A 20,114-nucleotide genomic window follows, 5' to 3' on the forward strand; every position below is an offset into this window, starting at 1 on the left:
AACAGCTTCATTACTGCTTATGTATCTTCCAGCCTGATATTGTACGATTTCGTCGATATCTTTGATTTCGGACTGCAAGCCAAAAACTGCCATGTCACTGCCTTAGTTGACGTATTTACATATATATTTGATTGCCTTTACGGAGTTACAGTATTCAACGTTTATGTGTGCATTAAATGTTTTTGATAATAATGGGGAATATGGAACAACCCACTGGTTATCTATTTCGATGGTGGTACCATTACGCTTCTTTATTATTGCTGTTTTACCGCCATCTTCAGTAGATCTTCTTCTATATTGTGGGTAACCATCATTGCCAGTAATTGTGTTGTATACTAAAAGTCGAGGATATTGCTTCGTGCACCTTCCTTTGGCCATGCATGGTGAATTTTCGTTCAGTGCACCGCAAGGTCCATGTATCATATTTTTTACAACGATATCATATAACCCCTTATCGACATTTTCATCAGGTATTTCAGCGGAAATCACATCATCAATTTCGTTAGAAGTAATTTTATTATGTAGCCAGATTAGTATATGTGCGTGTGGCAAACCTCGTTTTTGCCATTCTACTGGGTACATCCAGCACCGCACTGACCCAAACACTTCAAGTTTTACGATGTAGTTTATCAGTGATTTCAACTTTTGCCGGAAGACACGGGCCGTAATGTCATGTCTATGAACCACCGATTGTCCTTGAAGTAAAAGCTGCTGTATCTCGTCCCAAGATTGATTACATGTAAATGTAATAAATAAATCTGGACGACCATAGAGACGAACATACGCAATAGCATCTTGAGCATATTCATGCATATGACGGGGACTGCCAGCATTTACAACTGCATCTCGCAAATGAATGTATTGTTCAGAGCGGAGCTTGGTCTGATTCAGACGGATATATAGCAAACGTTCTGATTCAATTTTTGCATACATATCAAAGACGTATTGGTGAAACAATCGACGACATTTTAAAATACAATTGTCTTCATCCTGCCGAATCCTTACTCTATAGGAATAATAATACATTGCACTGCATTTCTTATTCATTTCTTTGTTAGTGGCTGGATTCATCAATTTAATATTAAAGTGATAGCCGTCGGCTCCATCCCAAAAAATGATAGGATAGTGTAGGGCATCGTAGCATCGATGAGCTTCAGCAATTCTTACCAACTGAGCGTTCCGCTTATGAAGAATAATATCTCGAGGTAAAAACTGATCACCGACCATAACGATTGCCACTTCGTCGATAGTAGGAGCATTGTATCTACGCACATGTTGGCCAGGAGGCGTTTTGTCAGCAGAAATAACAATTTTATGCGGATCAGCAGGCATCAAATCGATGGCTGTTTTGAACAGACGCACTAAATTATTATTTTCGTGGAAAAGATGTTGCAATTGGGAAACAATTGTCCTTTCAACGTTGGGAGAAATTTCGCAACGTGTATTCAATTCAGAATTTCTATCACTGATGAAGTACAATTGTAAAAATTTATGATTCTCGCCTGAGAATGGTAGAAGGGACCCTGCTCTATGATAAATTTGCCCTTTTACTTTGAAAGTAGGCATAAATTGATCTTGATTTTCGATTTGAGCACCAAACGACGTCATTTGGAAACATGAGTTATATTTTCTGATGTTTGATAAAAAAAACGCTTAGATTCTGACGTAGTTCCAGTAAGCAAAGTCTTCAATGGCTCTGGGGGTGCAGCCAGTAGAGGAAGTTTAACTTTCCCTGAGGTGCAACACATTCCCATTGTTTCACCATTAAATTTCAAGGCCTTGCAGTAGGGACAAATTTTAGTCCCGATTTGAACACATCTATATATATATAAATAAGTTGTCTCTGTGTGTGTGTGTGTGTCGAGTGACCTCATGTTTAGGTGTCGACTGACGTCATGTTTGTCGACTGACGTCATTTTAAGGATTGAGCTGTATGCGTCATGAAGTTGTTTGTCGACTGATGAAATTACATACCGGGACACAAATGACGACCGGGACACAGGGAATCTAAATGACGACCGGGAACCTCAAAGAGAAATCACAGACTGGGACACCCGGACACAAATCACGACCGGGACACAGGGAATATAAATGACGACCGGGACACAGGGACACAACTACAACGGGGACGCCGGGGGCACAGGCGGGATATATAAATGACGACCGGGACACAGGGACTGTTCGAATATAAATTACAGACCGGGACACAAATGACGACCGGGACACAAATGACGACCGGGACACAAATGACGACCGGGACACCGGGACACAGGGAATATAAATGACGACCGGGACACTCAGAGAGAGATTACAAACTGGGACACCGGGACACAAATGACGACCGGGACACAGGAAATATAAATGACGACCGGGACACAGGGACACATCATTAGAATAATGAGGTATAGATCTGAATACGGATTGTTTTTCCTATGGACAATTATATGTTGCATGTTCAAGAGTCAGTAAACCTGACAATCTATTTATATGCATTGACAATGGGACAGCGAAGAATGTTGTATATTCCCATGTTTTACGTAGTTAAAAACATATATATATATATATATATATATATATATATATATATATATATATATATATATATATATATATATATATATATATATATATATATATATCTATTCACAGGTGGGACACAGGGACACAACTACAATGGCGCGTAACTAATATGGCGCGTAACGACTTACGCGCGCGGGGGGGGCTTGGGGGGTCGCGAAGCGCCACCCCAACTGCTAGTCTACTATAATCATCGACTGGGCTGTACCTGAATGCCATGCGATAATTTTCATGTTGCTCTTGTGATTCCTTTTGTGATTCCTTTGCACGCTTTCTTTTGGCATTATCTCTTGAAGCCGCGAGCCTGTTTTCACGTTGCTCTTGTGATTCCTCGACACGCCTTCTTTTTTCACTTTCTCTTTTAGCAGCAAGTGTGGTTTCGCGTTGCTCTGGTAGTTCCTCGACACGCCTTCGTTGACGTAAATTGCACATTCCTAATCTAGCATTATCTCTTGAAGCTGCAAGCCTGTTTTCATGTTGCTCTTGTGATTCCTCGACACGCCTTCTTTTTTTACTTTCTCTTTCAGCAGCAAGTCTGGTTTCGCATTGCTCTGGTAGTTCCTCGACACGCCTTCGTTGACGTAAATTGCACATTCCTAATCTGGACCTTTCTCTTTGAACCGCAAGCCTGGTTTTACTTTTTGGTAACATTCTATAACATTGACAGTTAGAAAAATCTTCACATGCCAAGCTTGCTAAAGCTCAACAATTTATAATAAACCTCAGAATTTTAAGTATCTTTTTTAAGGTTTTCAAATTACATTAATCTATTGTCAAAATATTTCGAAATATTTATGCAATTCCCAGTTTTTGCATTTAAACCCTCAACACAAAAATACATACAACTTATTTTTATATATATATAGAAGATATAATCTGGCGTAACAGACAAAGTGTAACAGACATAACATACAAACAACTTATTTTTATATATATAGAAGATAGATAGATATGAGGGGGCTCACCCCTCGTCGATACCTCGCTCTTTACACTAAAGCTTAAATTTTGTCCCAATTCCTTAAGAATGACCCCTTAATCACAAAGGCCGTAGAATAAATAGTTGAAATTGCTAAAAATAATTTAGCGTAAAGAGCGAGGTGTTACGAGGAGGTAAACCCCTCATATGCGTAATAATTTCTGTTCGTTTTAAGTATTAATGCTGCTCCTCACTTTCAGTAGAAAAAACTTTTCATATTCATTTTTTCATTTTTTTTTAAATAATGCTAAAAAATCCTGCGCCCCCTCCATTGAAAGTCTCTTCCCCCATGAGAAGTTCCTCCATGGAAAGATCCTCCCACGTAACCCCCCCCCCTCAACTCTCCCCCCAAACCAAAAAAATCCCCTTGAAAACGTCTGTACACTTCCCAGTAACCATTACTGGGAAGTATGGAACATGTAAACACAGGTCAAAGTTTGTAACTTGCAGCCCCTCCCACGGGGACTGCGAGGGAGTAAGTCGTCCCCAAAGACATGTTGGCCATGGATAAAATTGCCGAGGATCTGGAAGATACAGCTAGAAGGCATAATAACAAAATATTGTGCTGATATGTTAATAAATTGAGAGGGAATAAACAGTCCGGACTTGTCCCAGTTAAAGATAGGAACAGGGCCATATTAGTGATAAGGAAAGAGTTTAAGAGAAATGGGCAGAACATTTTGAGAATGTGCTAAGCTGAGATAGAGTAGAAGGAAAAGATAGAGAGAAAAATGAAAAAAATATGATACCTTTGATGTGAAGGAAGATTTGTTTTGTGAGAAAAAATTAGCAACAGAGCTAAAAGGATTCAAAAATAATAAGCTTCCAGGTGGTAGTGTGATAAATGAGTTTCTTAAATATGGTGGCTCTCAGGTTAGAAATAAGTTACTGAAGATTATTGAAATTATTGAATTATTGAAGATTATTGAATTATTGAAATATGATTTTTGAAAGAGGGGAAGCACCTACCGATTTTAGGAAAACCTTAATGAAACCACTGTACAAGAAATGTCATAAGAGTGAATGTGGTAATTATCGAGGCATTAGTCTGGTCTCTGTAGGAGGCAAATTACTTAGCAATATAATACTTTTTAGACTGAGCGAGGCTGTAGACAAAGTTTTAAGAGAAGAATAGTGTGGTTTTAGAAAAAGTAGAGGGTTTGTCGACCAGATTTTCACTCTTTAGTTAATTGTTGAGAAGTGCCTGTGTTATCAAACACCTTTGGTCCTCATTTTCATAGATTATGAGCAAACGTTCGATTCTGTTGATAGAAGAGCTGTAACGATGGTCTTATGCTTTTATGGCATACCCGAGAAATACATTAAAGTAATTATAGCTATGTACGAGAATAACACTGCTGCGGTTAAGGTAGGAAATAAGGCTAGCATCTGGTTTAGTATTAAATCAGGAGAAAAACAAGGTCGTATTCTATCCCCCTTTATATGGATAATTTTGATTGGACTTTGTCTTAAGGAGCACAAGAAAGACAATGGGAGACCACGGAATCAAATGGGAAGGAAAAACTCTCCTGGACTGAGATTATGCTGACGATTCATGTATCTTAGATGAAAGTATGAGCAAATCGATTTAACTTCTAGAGGTTTTGCGAGTTTAGGGTGCTAGATTAGGTTTGAAAATTAATGTTGAGAAGACTAAGTCACAAAGGCTAGGAATAAGTGAAGATGAAATGGAGAAGTTGGATAACAAAAAGATTGTTTAGGTGGACAACTTCACTTGGTAGCATTAAAGACTGCGTAAATGAAGACCTATATTGGCAAAATATATAATTTTTTTTTTTTTTTTTTTTTTTTTTTTTTTAGACCAGGGCAATTCGTATCGAAAAATTTGTCGTAGAAACTTCAAAAAGTGAATTTTGGAGGGAAAAACGGTTCGAATCGAAGTTGAGAGGGCTAGTGCCATTTTTAATAGTCGAAAGTGATTGGAGGGTAACTAACCCCCCTCCCACGCCCACTATTTTCTCAAGCACATTCAATCAATTTTCTTGTAATAGCTATTTGCTATTACAAGAATCCCTCCACTCTAAGTGTTTTCCAAGATTTTAGGTTTCCCCCTCCCAACTCCCCCCAATGCCACCAGATCCGATCGGGATTTAAAATAAGAGCTCTGAGACACGATACCATTCCAAACATCAAGTTTCATTAAGATCTGATCAACTGTTCGTAAGTTAAAAATGCTTCATTTTTTTTATTTTTTCCGAATTAACCAGCCCCCCATTCTCCCCCAGAAGGTCAAATCGGGAAAATGACGATTTCTAATTTAATCTAGTCCGGCCCCTGATACGCCTTCCAAATGTCACCGTCCTAACCTACCTGGAAGTATCTAAAGTAGCAAAACCGGGACCGACAGACAGACCGACAGAATTTGCGATTGCTATATGTCACTTGGTTAATACCAAGAGCCATAAAAAACTGAAAATAAATGCATATGGTATTGATTTTGAAAAAATGCCAAAAAGTGTCCTTTTTTTCAAAAAGTTGCCTTTTTTCACCCAATAGTGGCAGGGTGTCACCCAGGGTGAAAAAGTGTCAAAAAAGCACTAAAAGTGTCCCTTTGGCAACCCTGGTGTCATAACCTTGACAAGTTGTTATAAAGAATGGTGAAAATAAGGTTGACTCGGCAAACGCTCTTAAACTCCTACTTTATGCAGTTCAAGACGAACCCTTATTTTAACGTACCTTTATCAAACTGTCCATGGTAACAAACTGTAAGTAAGTAGCGTTGCGGCTCAATAGTAACCGAAATTTAAAAGTGGATATCAGGATATCAAGAGAATATTTTAACTGGCTTATTATGCTGATTCCAAATACATAAGATTTATTAAGTTTAGTGCTACTCATAAAAACCTACGAGCCAGAAAAAAATTGGCTGATTTTTGAAAAAGGGGAGAAACAACCCTTAAAGTCAAGGAATCTTAATAAAAATCACACCATCCGAGAACCCTATTGTAGAAGTTTCAAACTCCAAACTGCAAAAATGTAGTCTTATATTTTTTTTGGCAGAAGGAAGGATGGGTTATTTTGTTGTTGTTGTTGTTTTTCCCTGGGTGATCAAGTCAGCAATCTTAAAATATCGGGAAAGGTGTTATTCAAACGGAAATCATAGATCTAGTGCCCTTTTTAAATGATTAAAAAAAAAGTTTTTTTAAATGAAAGTAAGGAGCGACATTAAAACTTCAAACGAACAGAAATTACTCCGTATATTAAAGGGGCTTTTCGTCCTCAACGCCTCGCTCTTTGCGCTAAAGTTTGACTCTTTCTCTTAACTCGACTTCTTAAAAATTTTAAAAACTTCAGCGTAAAGAGCGAGGCGTTGAGGACAAAAAGCCCCTTTCATATACGCAGTAATTTCTGTTCGTTTTAAGTTTTAATGTCGCTCCTTTCTTTCATTTAAAAAAAAACTTGTTTTTTTTCTGGACGTTTTTAAATTAATGCCTTTTTTTTATCTTGGCTCTCCGCGCATAAATAATTAAAACGAAATTTGTATATTAATTTTTTTGGGCTAAATGGGTTTTTCATTGTTATAATTGGAAGATTTTGAGAAAAAAGGAGCGAGAGAGGAGGCCTAGTTGCCCTCCAATCTTTTGATTACATAAAAAGGCAACTACAACTTCTAATTTTTTACTAACGTTTTCATAAGTAAAAAATATATGTAACTTACGAATTAAATTACGTAGCGAACTTCTATATTCGTATGTTTTATTGCGTACTAGCTGTTGGGGTGGCGCTTCGCGCCACCCCAACACCTAGTTGGTGGGGGCGCGTCGACCCCCCCCCCCGCGCGCGTAAGTCGTTACGTGCCATATTAGTTACGCGCCATTGTAGTTGTGTCCCTGTGTACCACCTATGAATATTGATAGATTTATATATGTGTTTTGAACTACGTACAACATTCTTCGCTGTCCAATTGTCGCTGCATATAAATCGATTGTCGGGTTTACCGACCCTCGAACATGCAACGTACAATTGTCCATGGGAAAAACAATCAGTATTAAGATCTATACCACATTTTTCTAATGATTGAATTTGAGCTTTGTTGATGGTGATTGCAAATGCTAATCGAATTGGGAATTAAAATCTTTTAAATTGAAAAGGCAGATCCGTTGGAATCATGGGAATGCGAGGAATAAGAACAGCCTCACCCTCAAAAGGCCCTGTCAAGATTGTGGCCTCTATTACGTTTTCCATTGTTTTTTTTTACGGCAAGTCGCGTGCCATTGCAAAGCTTTGGTGGGTTGATATTTCTTAACAGTATTATTGGTACGCCTATTTTTAGTTGTAGCACGTGTGGTGGAAACCCTGAAAGATCCACGGAATTTAAAAATTCAGATGGATAATTAACCGCCTCATTTGGTTCCAAAACTGTGTCGACTGACTTGTAAAGGACTGCCTGGTCTCGAATCTTGGTCAAAACAATATTGTTGATTTCGTGGACGTCTATATTTTTGGGTGCAAGAATCGCTCTTTCACTTAGCCATTTATTATTTTTATAATTGTTTAGAATATTCGGAAATACTTTTTCAATCAATTCATTTTTGGACGTCACTAAATTACAGAATTCAGCAGGTAGTTGTATACGTCCTGAAATTGAGTCTACTGGGAGCTTTCTGTTTCCAATTGCCAGCAATTGATCTGAAAATGTTTGACCAGAGTCATCGTTTTGCAATCGGACACGCATATTTGTAGTTAATTTTAATGTTTTTACGTGTGCCCATAAATTAGAATTTTTCAGGCAAGCATTCATTTCGTCTGCAGGGGTTGATCTAGGTATTATAGGTAATGTTTGCCTGAAATCACCCGCAAGCAATATTAATGTGCTGCCAAAGGGTTTCGAATTCCCTCGCAAATCTTTCAAACATTGATCCAGAGCCTCGAGCGATTTTTTGTGTGCCATTGTGCACTCGTCCCAAATAATAAGTTTGCATTGCTGCAATACTTTACCCATCCCAGATGATTTGGAAATATTGCACGTGGGAGTTTCTGTAGAATGCAAATTCAGAGGCAATTTCAAAGCGGAATGAGCAGTTCTTCCACCAGGCAGCAACGTTGCGGCTATTCCGGACGACGCAATTGCCAACGCTATATCATTTTTTGATCGTATTGATGCCAGAATCAGTTTTATCACAAACGTTTTACCAGTACCTCCTGGCGCATCCAAAAAGAAAATTTCTCCAGCGTTGTTATCGACACAATGCATTATCGTATCATAAATGTCTTTTTGTTCCGACGTTAACTTGGAAATGTTATTTTGTACATACGACAATAGATCACTCGTACTGTAACTTTGTTCACGATCCAATTCTACACATGTCGAAACCGCAGTGGTACGATTAGGTGAAGGCATTCCCAAATCCTGAAGAGGATTGTTTGCCATACATACGCCAAATCTTCTATAATAACTAAAGTGTAGTTATAAATTTCTGATGTAAAATCAAAAGTCATATCTGACGTCTCTAACCGTTTTCGATGGAGTATATCTTCGGTCATTTTTGATTTATGTTTTTCCCATAACTCTGTTGGAGCTGACGGAGAGCAAGTTGTTAGTATGATGCCAAATAATGTACGAATTCGACTTGGAGTTGACGTTTCGCACGCGTCATTGATGCAGTTATCCCAGTGTTGGTCATTCTCCAATAAATTCAAAGCTTGGCATGCACTACGGTAAGTGTCATGTATAGTACCGTTTACAGTTCTCAAATACTCAAAGGACGTTGGACCGGGTACATTCACCAAAAGCAGGCGTAGAAAGAAGCATTCATGTTGATTGGGGTGAACGGTGTAGAGTCTTCCTATCGTGGTATCTTTGAAGATGGTAGGTTGGCCGTCGACTGACTTACCCTGTTTTCGACGTTCAAATACTTTGTTTTTAGTATTCCATGTGTAATACGAAGGCACTTCATTATACAGCAGTTTTTTTGAAAAAGAATCATTTTTGTATAGCGAAAAGAAAGCAGTTAACTTTGTATCCGGTGGATTCAGGGCTCTTTGTTGCACATTGGATTCCGAAAAATAAACACGTTGACCATTCTTACCGCTAAGTGAACAACAGCTGGACTACGTTCATGTATCGGAAATGAAAGAATTCGCCAAACAGCTTCATTACTGCTTATGTATCTTCCAGCCTGATATTGTACGATTTCGTCGATATCTTTGATTTCGGACTGCAAGCCAAAAACTGCCATGTCACTGCCTTAGTTGACGTATTTACATATATATTTGATTGCCTTTACGGAGTTACAGTATTCAACGTTTATGTGTGCATTAAATGTTTTTGATAATAATGGGGAATATGGAACAACCCACTGGTTATCTATTTCGATGGTGGTACCGTTACGCTTCTTTATTATTGCTGTTTTACCGCCATCTTCAGTAGATCTTCTTCTATATTGTGGGTAACCATCATTGCCAGTAATTGTGTTGTATACTAAAAGTCGAGGATATTGCTTCGTGCACCTTCCTTTGGCCATGCATGGTGAATTTTCGTTCAGTGCACCGCAAGGTCCATGTATCATATTTTTTACAACAATATCATATAACCCCTTATCGACATTTTCATCAGGTATTTCAGCGGAAATCACATCATCAATTTCGTTAGAAGTAATTTTATTATGTAGCCAGATTAGTATATGTGCGTGTGGCAAACCTTGTTTTTGCCATTCTACTGGGTACATCCAGCACCGCACTGACCCAAACACTTCAAGTTTTACCATGTAGTTTATCAGTGATTTCAACTTTTGCCGGAAGACACGGGCCGTAATGTCATGTCTATGAACCACCGATTGTCCTTGAAGTAAAAGCTGCTGTATCTCGTCCCAAGATTGATTACATGTAAATGTAATAAATAAATCTGGACGACCATAGAGACGAACATACGCAATAGCATCTTGAGCATATTCATGCATATGACGGCATTTACAACTGCATCTCGCAAATGAATGTATTGTTCAGAGCGGAGCTTGGTCTGATTCAGACGGATATATAGCAAACGTTCTGATTCAATTTTTGCATACATATCAAAGACGTATTGGTGAAACAATCGACGACATTTTAAAATACAATTGTCTTCATCCTGCCGAATCCTTACTCTATAGGAATAATAATACATTGCACTGCATTTCTTATTCATTTCTTTGTTAGTGGCTGGATTCATCAATTTAATATTAAAGTGATAGCCGTCGGCTCCATCCCAAAAAATGATAGGATAGTGTAGGGCATCGTAGCATCGATGAGCTTCAGCAATTCTTACCAACTGAGCGTTCCGCTTATGAAGAATAATATCTCGAGGTAAAAACTGATCACCGACCATAACGATTGCCACTTCGTCGATAGTAGGAGCATTGTATCTACGCACATGTTGGCCAGGAGGCGTTTTGTCAGCAGAAATAACAATTTTATGCGGATCAGCAGGCATCAAATCGATGGCTGTTTTGAACAGACGCACTAAATTATTATTTTCGTGGAAAAGATGTTGCAATTGGGAAACAATTGTCCTTTCAACGTTGGGAGAAATTTCGCAACGTGTATTCAATTCAGAATTTCTATCACTGATGAAGTACAATTGTAAAAATTTATGATTCTCGCCTGAGAATGGTAGAAGGGACCCTGCTCTATGATAAATTTGCCCTTTTACTTTGAAAGTAGGCATAAATTGATCTTGATTTTCGATTTGAGCACCAAACGACGTCATTTGGAAACATGAGTTATATTTTCTGATGTTTGATAAAAAAAACGCTTAGATTCTGACGTAGTTCCAGTAAGCAAAGTCTTCAATGGCTCTGGGGGTGCAGCCAGTAGAGGAAGTTTAACTTTCCCTGAGGTGCAACACATTCCCATTGTTTCACCATTAAATTTCAAGGCCTTGCAGTAGGGACAAATTTTAGTCCCGATTTGAACACATCTATATATATATAAATAAGTTGTCTCTGTGTGTGTGTGTGTGTCGAGTGACCTCATGTTTAGGTGTCGACTGACGTCATGTTTGTCGACTGACGTCATTTTAAGGATTGAGCTGTATGCGTCATGAAGTTGTTTGTCGACTGATGAAATTACATACCGGGACACAAATGACGACCGGGACACAGGGAATCTAAATGACGACCGGGAACCTCAAAGAGAAATCACAGACTGGGACACCCGGACACAAATCACGACCGGGACACAGGGAATATAAATGACGACCGGGACACAGGGACACAACTACAACGGGGACGCCGGGGGCACAGGCGGGATATATTAATGACGACCGGGACACAGGGACTGTTCGAATATAAATTACAGACCGGGACACAAATGACGACCGGGACACAAATGACGACCGGGACACCGGGACACAGGGAATATAAATGACGACCGGGACACTCAGAGAGAGATTACAAACTGGGACACCGGGACACAAATGACGACCGGGACACAGGAAATATAAATGACGACCGGGACACAGGGACACATCATTAGAATAATGAGGTATAGATCTGAATACGGATTGTTTTTCCTATGGACAATTATATGTTGCATGTTCAAGAGTCAGTAAACCTGACAATCTATTTATATGCATTGACAATGGGACAGCGAAGAATGTTGTATATTCCCATGTTTTACGTAGTTAAAAACATGTTTTACGCAGTCGTCCGCGCGCGTACGACTTACGCGCGCGGGGGGGGCTTGGGGGGTCGCGAAGCGCCACCCCAACTGCTAGTCTACTATAATCATCGACTGGGCTGTACCTGAATGCCATGCGATAATTTTCATGTTGCTCTTGTGATTCCTTTTGTGATTCCTTGGCACGCTTTCTTTTGGCATTATCTCTTGAAGCCGCGAGCCTGTTTTCACGTTGCTCTTGTGATTCCTCGACACGCCTTCTTTTTTCACTTTCTCTTTTAGCAGCAAGTGTGGTTTCGCGTTGCTCTGGTAGTTCCTCGACACGCCTTCGTTGACGTAAATTGCACATTCCTAATCTAGCATTATCTCTTGAAGCCGCAAGCCTGTTTTCATGTTGCTCTTGTGATTCCTCGACACGCCTTCTTTTTTTACTTTCTCTTTCAGCAGCAAGTCTGGTTTCGCATTGCTCTGGTAGTTCCTCGACACGCCTTCGTTGACGTAAATTGCACATTCCTAATCTGGACCTTTCTCTTTGAACCGCAAGCCTGGTTTTACTTTTTGGTAACATTCTATAACATTGACAGTTAGAAAAATCTTCACATGCCAAGCTTGCTAAAGCTCAACAATTTATAATAAACCTCAGAATTTTAAGTATCTTTTTTAAGGTTTTCAAATTACATTAATCTATTGTCAAAATATTTCGAAATATTTATGCAATTCCCAGTTTTTGCATTTAAACCCTCAACACAAAAATACATACAACTTATTTTTATATATATATAGAAGATATAATCTGGCGTAACAGACAAAGTGTAACAGACATAACATACAAACAACTTATTTTTATATATATAGAAGATAGATAGATATGAGGGGGCTCACCCCTCGTCGATACCTCGCTCTTTACACTAAAGCTTAAATTTTGTCCCAACTCCTTAAGAATGACCCCTTAATCACAAAGGCCGTAGAATAAATAGTTGAAATTGCTAAAAATAATTTAGCGTAAAGAGCGAGGTGTTACGAGGAGGTAAACCCCTCATATGCGTAATAATTTCTGTTCGTTTTAAGTATTAATGCTGCTCCTCACTTTCAGTAGAAAAAACTTTTCATATTCATTTTTTCATTTTTTTTTAAATAATGCTAAAAAATCCTGCGGCCCCTCCATTGAAAGTCTCTTCCCCCATGAGAAGTTCCTCCATGGAAAGATCCTCCCACGTAACCCCCCCTCAACTCTCCCCCCAAACCAAAAAAATCCCCTTGAAAACGTCTGTACACTTCCCAGTAACCATTACTGGGAAGTATGGAACATGTAAACACAGGTCAAAGTTTGTAACTTGCAGCCCCTCCCACGGGGACTGCGAGGGAGTAAGTCGTCCCCAAAGACATGTTGGCCATGGATAAAATTGCCGAGGATCTGGAAGATACAGCTAGAAGGCATAATAACAAAATATTGTGCTGATATGTTAATAAATTGAGAGGGAATAAACAGTCCGGACTTGTCCCAGTTAAAGATAGGAACAGGGCCATATTAGTGATAAGGAAAGAGTTTAAGAGAAATGGGCAGAACATTTTGAGAATGTGCTAAGCTGAGATAGAGTAGAAGGAAAAGATAGAGAGAAAAATGAAAAAAATATGATACCTTTGATGTGAAGGAAGATTTGTTTTGTGAGAAAAAATTAGCAACAGAGCTAAAAGGATTCAAAAATAATAAGCTTCCAGGTGGTAGTGTGATAAATGAGTTTCTTAAATATGGTGGCTCTCAGGTTAGAAATAAGTTACTGAAGATTATTGAAATTATTGAATTATTGAAGATTATTGAATTATTGAAATATGATTTTTGAAAGAGGGGAAGCACCTACCGATTTTAGGAAAACCTTAATGAAACCACTGTACAAGAAATGTCATAAGAGTGAATGTGGTAATTATCGAGGCATTAGTCTGGTCTCTGTAGGAGGCAAATTACTTAGCAATATAATACTTTTTAGACTGAGCGAGGCTGTAGACAAAGTTTTAAGAGAAGAATAGTGTGGTTTTAGAAAAAGTAGAGGGTTTGTCGACCAGATTTTCACTCTTTAGTTAATTGTTGAGAAGTGCCTGTGTTATCAAACACCTTTGGTCCTCATTTTCATAGATTATGAGCAAACGTTCGATTCTGTTGATAGAAGAGCTGTAACGATGGTCTTATGCTTTTATGGCATACCCGAGAAATACATTAAAGTAATTATAGCTATGTACGAGAATAACACTGCTGCGGTTAAGGTAGGAAATAAGGCTAGCATCTGGTTTAGTATTAAATCAGGAGAAAAACAAGGTCGTATTCTATCCCCCTTTATATGGATAATTTTGATTGGACTTTGTCTTAAGGAGCACAAGAAAGACAATGGGAGACCACGGAATCAAATGGGAAGGAAAAACTCTCCTGGACTGAGATTATGCTGACGATTCATGTATCTTAGATGAAAGTATGAGCAAATCGATTTAACTTCTAGAGGTTTTGCGAGTTTAGGGTGCTAGATTAGGTTTGAAAATTAATGTTGAGAAGACTAAGTCACAAAGGCTAGGAATAAGTGAAGATGAAATGGAGAAGTTGGATAACAAAAAGATTGTTTAGGTGGACAACTTCACTTGGTAGCATTAAAGACTGCGTAAATGAAGACCTATATTGGCAAAATATATAATTTTTTTTTTTTTTTTTTTTTTTTTTTTTTTTTTAGACCAGGGCAATTCGTATCGAAAAATTTGTCGTAGAAACTTCAAAAAGTGAATTTTGGAGGGAAAAACGGTTCGAATCGAAGTTGAGAGGGCTAGTGCCATTTTTAATAGTCGAAAGTGATTGGAGGGTAACTAACCCCCCTCCCACGCCCACTATTTTCTCAAGCACATTCAATCAATTTTCTTGTAATAGCTATTTTATTCAACTTAGTTGAAAGGTTAGGAAATTATGTCTTTGAGGGTGACAACCCCCAGAGCCCTCAGGGCAAAGGTTGTAAGTTATGTCCTGGGGGTATATAAGGTTTTTTATAGAAAGTGATGTCGTAGGAACTTTAAAAAGGGCTCATTCGATTGGAAATCTAGGGGACTAGTGCCATTTTATATTGTTGAAAGTGATCGGAGATCGAATGTACCCCCCCCCCCCTCCCCCAAGCCCATCATTCCTTCAAACACTTTCACTCAAAATATTGATATGGCCTTTTTGTTCAACGTAGTTGAAAGGTCCGGAAAATATGTCTTTGAAGATGACCCCCCCCCCCGCTGTCAGGACGAGGGTTTTAAGTTATGCCCTTGAGGCATGTAAGGTTTTTATAGAAAGTGCTGTCGTAGAAACTTCATAAAGAGCTCATTCAATTTGGAATTGTGAGGACTAGTGCCTCTTTTATTAGTCGAGAATGGTCGGAGGGCAATTGCCCCGCCCCACGCCCAACATTTCCCCAAACACTTCCAGTCAAAGTTTTGAGATAGTTATTTTGCTCAACGTAGTTGAAAGGTTTGGAAGTTATGTCTGTGAGGGTGACCCCCCCCCCCACAGCCCTTAGGGCAAAAGCTGCAAGCTACCCCCTGGGGCATATAAGGTTGATATAGAAAGCGTTGCCCTAGAAACTTCAAAAAGAGCTCATTGGATTGGAACTTGAGACGCCTAGTATCATTTTTAATAGTCGAAGGTGATCGGAGGTTGAATGCTCCCCCTCACCACGCCCATCATTTCCCCAAATACTTCCGATCAAATCTTGATATAGCCATTTTGTTCAACGCAGTTGAAAGGTCTGGAAATTACGTCTTTGAAGATGACAACCCCTCCTCTCTCCCCTCAGCTTTCAGGACCGGGGTTTTAAGTTATGGCGTCGGGACATATAAGGTTTTTTTTATAGAAAGTTTTGTCGTAAACACTTCAAAAAGAGCTCATGGGATTGGAAATTAATAGGAAAAGTGCTCCTTTTATTAGTCAAAATTGATCAGAGGGCAAAAGCCCCCCCCCATCTTCATTCCCTAACACTTCCAATCAGAGTTTCGAGATAGCCATTTTGTTCGGCGTAGTTCAAAGGTCCAGAAATTATGTATTTGAGGATGACAACCCCCCCCCCCTTGCTCTCAAGGCAAGGGTTGTAAATTTTGCCCTGATTCGACATAAGTATTTTATAGAAAACCTGGTCATATAAACTTCTAAGGGGATCATTGGATTGGTAATCAGAAGCTCTAGTACCCTATGTAAGAGTAAAAATGATTAAAGGACAGCTACCACCCCCCACACACACACTTCGTGGGGCATCTAATAGAATATTTGAGATAACCATTTTATTCAAAATAGTCTAAATATCATATAATAAGGCTTTTGGGGTTAAGACAAACCCCTAAAGCCTGAGACTAAGGGTTGTAAGTTATGCCCCATGGGCATTTAAGGTTTTTATGGAACGGATAGTCGTATAAACATTAGAGGAGGCTCATTTGGTTGAAAATTGGAAGCTATATTTCTCTCTTAAAATTCAAAAGGGATGGAGGGCAGCTAGTCCCCCCCCCCGACTTTTTCTCTTTACCTTACGGATCTGATTAAAATTGTGAAATACCAAGTTTTGCTGAATATACTCAACAGTGCTTTTAAGGTTGACATGAGGGCATATAAGTTTTTATGGAATTGACGGGCGTATAAACTTCAGATGGGGCTATTTTGATTTGAAATTGGAAATTATGGTGCCCTTTTTAAAAGTCAATGTAATTTGAGAGTATAGGTTTAGCTTTTCCTACTATTAATGGTGTTAGTAAGAATAGAATCTATCCCTGTTTATTTGTTTTAAATATTCTTTTTTTAAGCAACAGGCTGGAAGCGGATTAGGCTGACTGAAGACTAAATTCTCCAGTGATAAAAATATGCTGTTTTAAGCTAGCTTTCGGTATTTTATCTAACTGATTTTTCTATATATTTTAGGGACAAAAAAAACAATTGAAGGAACTATTGCTTGCGTGGTTTCACAGCTGGTGTTTGTTTACACAATACAGCAATTTGGTATGTATGATGATTTACTTTTAAACTGTTAAACTCTTTACTTTTAAACCAATTTTATCTTCATTTATTTCTAATATCCATCTTTTCTTACATTTTTTAGATGTAGTTTTTTAAAAGCGTTGCTTGATTTCTATTTTTAATTTTGTAATTTTTATTTATACTCAACTTCCCAAAAGTGAATACGACGGATCTCATGATCCACTCTCTCTTTTCCTAATGGCTTAACTCTTCTATTCTTCTCTGCAGATTTAATTGGAAGAGGAACCATTTGAAATTAAGGTTTTTGCGATGTCACTAAGAAGTCAAAACTTTCTTTGTTGAAACAACTGATTATTATTAAATGACGAGAAAGAGAAATACCATTTTGGTATTTTTGCTCTCCTAAAAAATTTTCGGTTCTGCAACTTGCATGCTTTTGAAATACCCCAGCCTATTTTGTCTCAAAAAACTCTTGTCATAATATAAATTACAGAAAATAAAATTCTACTATTCCTTTGTATCTTATACAGAGCCATTTTGGTATAACAATTTTTTTAATCATAGGGGGATCAATCCCATTCCAAAAACTGAGTTTTTTCAAAGAAAACAAGTTTAATGGTGCTTTTCATATTTGCAACCAGGATTACTTTTAAATCTTATATTTTCTTTTTTTCTCCCCAGATATCTTACTCTTAGGAGATTCTTAGATGTCTCATTCTGGTCTATAGCAGTAGATTAAACGTATACTCAAAAAGGAAAAATTCCCCAGAGGTCTGAGATTATCAGCATTGCGGGTAGACTCATCAACAAAGTTGAGGTTCAGACCACAAAAGCCAATGCCCAATGAGACTTGAGGATACTGAACACACCAATAACGTCCTGTTCTCAAGCTAAACCGATAACTATAGCACGGTATCAGGGAATTTCTGAAAATAGCGGTCAATTTTAATCGGTTGCGATTTGTTTTCCGAATTGACCTCCAAAGAGCATTCTCCTGAAGTCCTATTCAAAAGCATGCTGAAATAGACATCAGTGTCGAGGCATATTGGTTTACTACCTATCTGCTTTATGGATACTGAATTTCCGCTTTTTGATCTTTTCAATATTTTGAATTGTAATGGATACTGTTACGCCACTATATTTCATTTTCCCTTCTTAGAGCATTGCCATGTTTTTTTATCACTGGTATTAAAATCAGGATATAAAAAATAAGACATTTAACGAAATCTACAGAATTTGAAAAGAATAAATGAAGCTTTATGTAAATGTTAAGAAACTTAATAGGCGATAACAAATTAAACATTATTAAAACATAAGTGGAATTTTTCTAGTTTAGCCAAGTTTATATACTGTTTACGGCGCTACTAGTTTTATATCCTATCAGAAACGTGTCAAACATCCAATTTTCTTTGCTTTCCTTTGTAATTTGGTTCAACCAAGTAGATTCTTCCTGGTTTTTGACAAAATATTAATCACTTTAAGATGTACTTTCAGATCATTTACAATTTATTTGTAAGGAAACTCGTGATAGATTTTTCATCTTAATTGATTGTTTTTACTTTAGCCCCGGATTTCGTGAATGGCTATACATGGACGAAAATCGCCACTGCAGCTTCCGCAGCAGCCTTAGTTGAAGCATTTACAACTCAAGTGGATAATTTGGTTCTACCTCTCGTTTTTCTCATTCAAATATTACTTTAAACATCAAAATTGAATCCTTAACTTTTTTTTTATTGAAATTGATGCATATTAGAAAATTTTCCATGGATATGTGCCATGAATATAGTTGCCTATTGTTAGCATAATTCATATTAGCCTATTTTGCGTATATATTTGCATCTTGTTCCCCTTTTAGTTCAGGGCTGTGAATGTATATTTTAACGTATTTATTAGGATAGTTCTTCTTTTTATTGGATGTACGAGTATGTATTTGTTGCTCTATGATAAAAATAGAAAAACAGGAAAAAAAACAGTTAAAAAAAAGAAACAAGTAAAGTTCTTCTGACCAAAATCTGAAAGTAAACAACAGCAGAGGCTGATTTTTTAGCACTCATTATCTGAATACTGTGTTATTATGTTGCTCTTAATATGTAGAATGTGTAAAATGCGCTTCCACCAATGCCATATACAAAATTAATTGCATATAATTATCCAGGCAAGATGGAAAGGAATGGCTTGTATTCATTTTTTCAGTTTTTTGAGGGGCGGGGGTCATCACCCTTCAGGTTTTTCATTTTATTTTATTGAACGGTTGAATTTCATTTTTCTTGGGACTTTTACGGTAAGAATAGACAAATAGAATATTTATTTTGACGTTTTTTATTTTACGTGGCTCTACTATCACTCGTGAAAACCTCGTTTGTAATTTAAAGCTAAAGCGGGGACAAATGTGGAAGTTTTCTGATTAATTGTAGCTCTAACTTGCTCAATTGGACTTACTTATACAAAATGCGTCAAATTCACGCTAGAAAAGATTGATACTGTTATTCCGAGTGTAAATTTTTTAGGTAAAACAAAAATCATCCTTCAACCAGGATTAAGGTGCTAGAAACATTAAGTTTCCTTAAACTAACGAGAGACACGTTGGGTGAAGGTTAACGACCCATTTGATAAAATAATCCTAATGACGAATAGTAGAACTGAGTTTCGTTGTTGAGATCTTTACGCCTATGATTCTCAGTTCAAAATTAATATTTGTTAGATGATTATTTCATAACAAAGTGAAAAGGTGCATCCAAGGGTGTGTAGGATATCGATAGTCCATTGGCTTTTAAACGTAAAGACCATGCAACAATTACATGAAATGTAAAATTGGCGAAATTTACGTCAATATATCTCATTCCGCTTAATAAAATAGCTCAAAAGTAGACTATTTATGTTTTAATTCCCCACCATCAATCAATGTCCTGGAGTAGCTTGGATGTCAATAATATTGGTTCATTGATAAGAAGTTTATGTTTAGGAAATCTG

The 20,114-nt window shown here is 37.8% G+C and overlaps 1 protein-coding gene across 1 annotated transcript in view; it reads left to right on the forward strand.

Annotated features, from left to right (window-relative positions):
- LOC136031094 (dolichol kinase-like) overlaps positions 1–18,979 on the forward strand; it is a 58,324-nt gene extending 39,345 nt beyond the window's left edge. Inside the window, exons 7-8 of the mRNA XM_065710376.1 lie at positions 17,088–17,165; positions 18,709–18,979. Of these exons, the coding sequence (XP_065566448.1) occupies positions 17,088–17,165; positions 18,709–18,845 (215 nt within the window). The 3' untranslated portion in view covers positions 18,846–18,979. The remainder of the gene's footprint in view (positions 1–17,087; positions 17,166–18,708) is intronic.
- The last annotated feature ends 1,135 nt before the right edge of the window (positions 18,980–20,114 follow it).

Source organism: Artemia franciscana, chromosome 9 (genome assembly GCF_032884065.1).
Source record: "Artemia franciscana chromosome 9, ASM3288406v1, whole genome shotgun sequence".
NCBI classification, from domain to species: Eukaryota; Metazoa; Arthropoda; class Branchiopoda; order Anostraca; family Artemiidae; genus Artemia; species Artemia franciscana.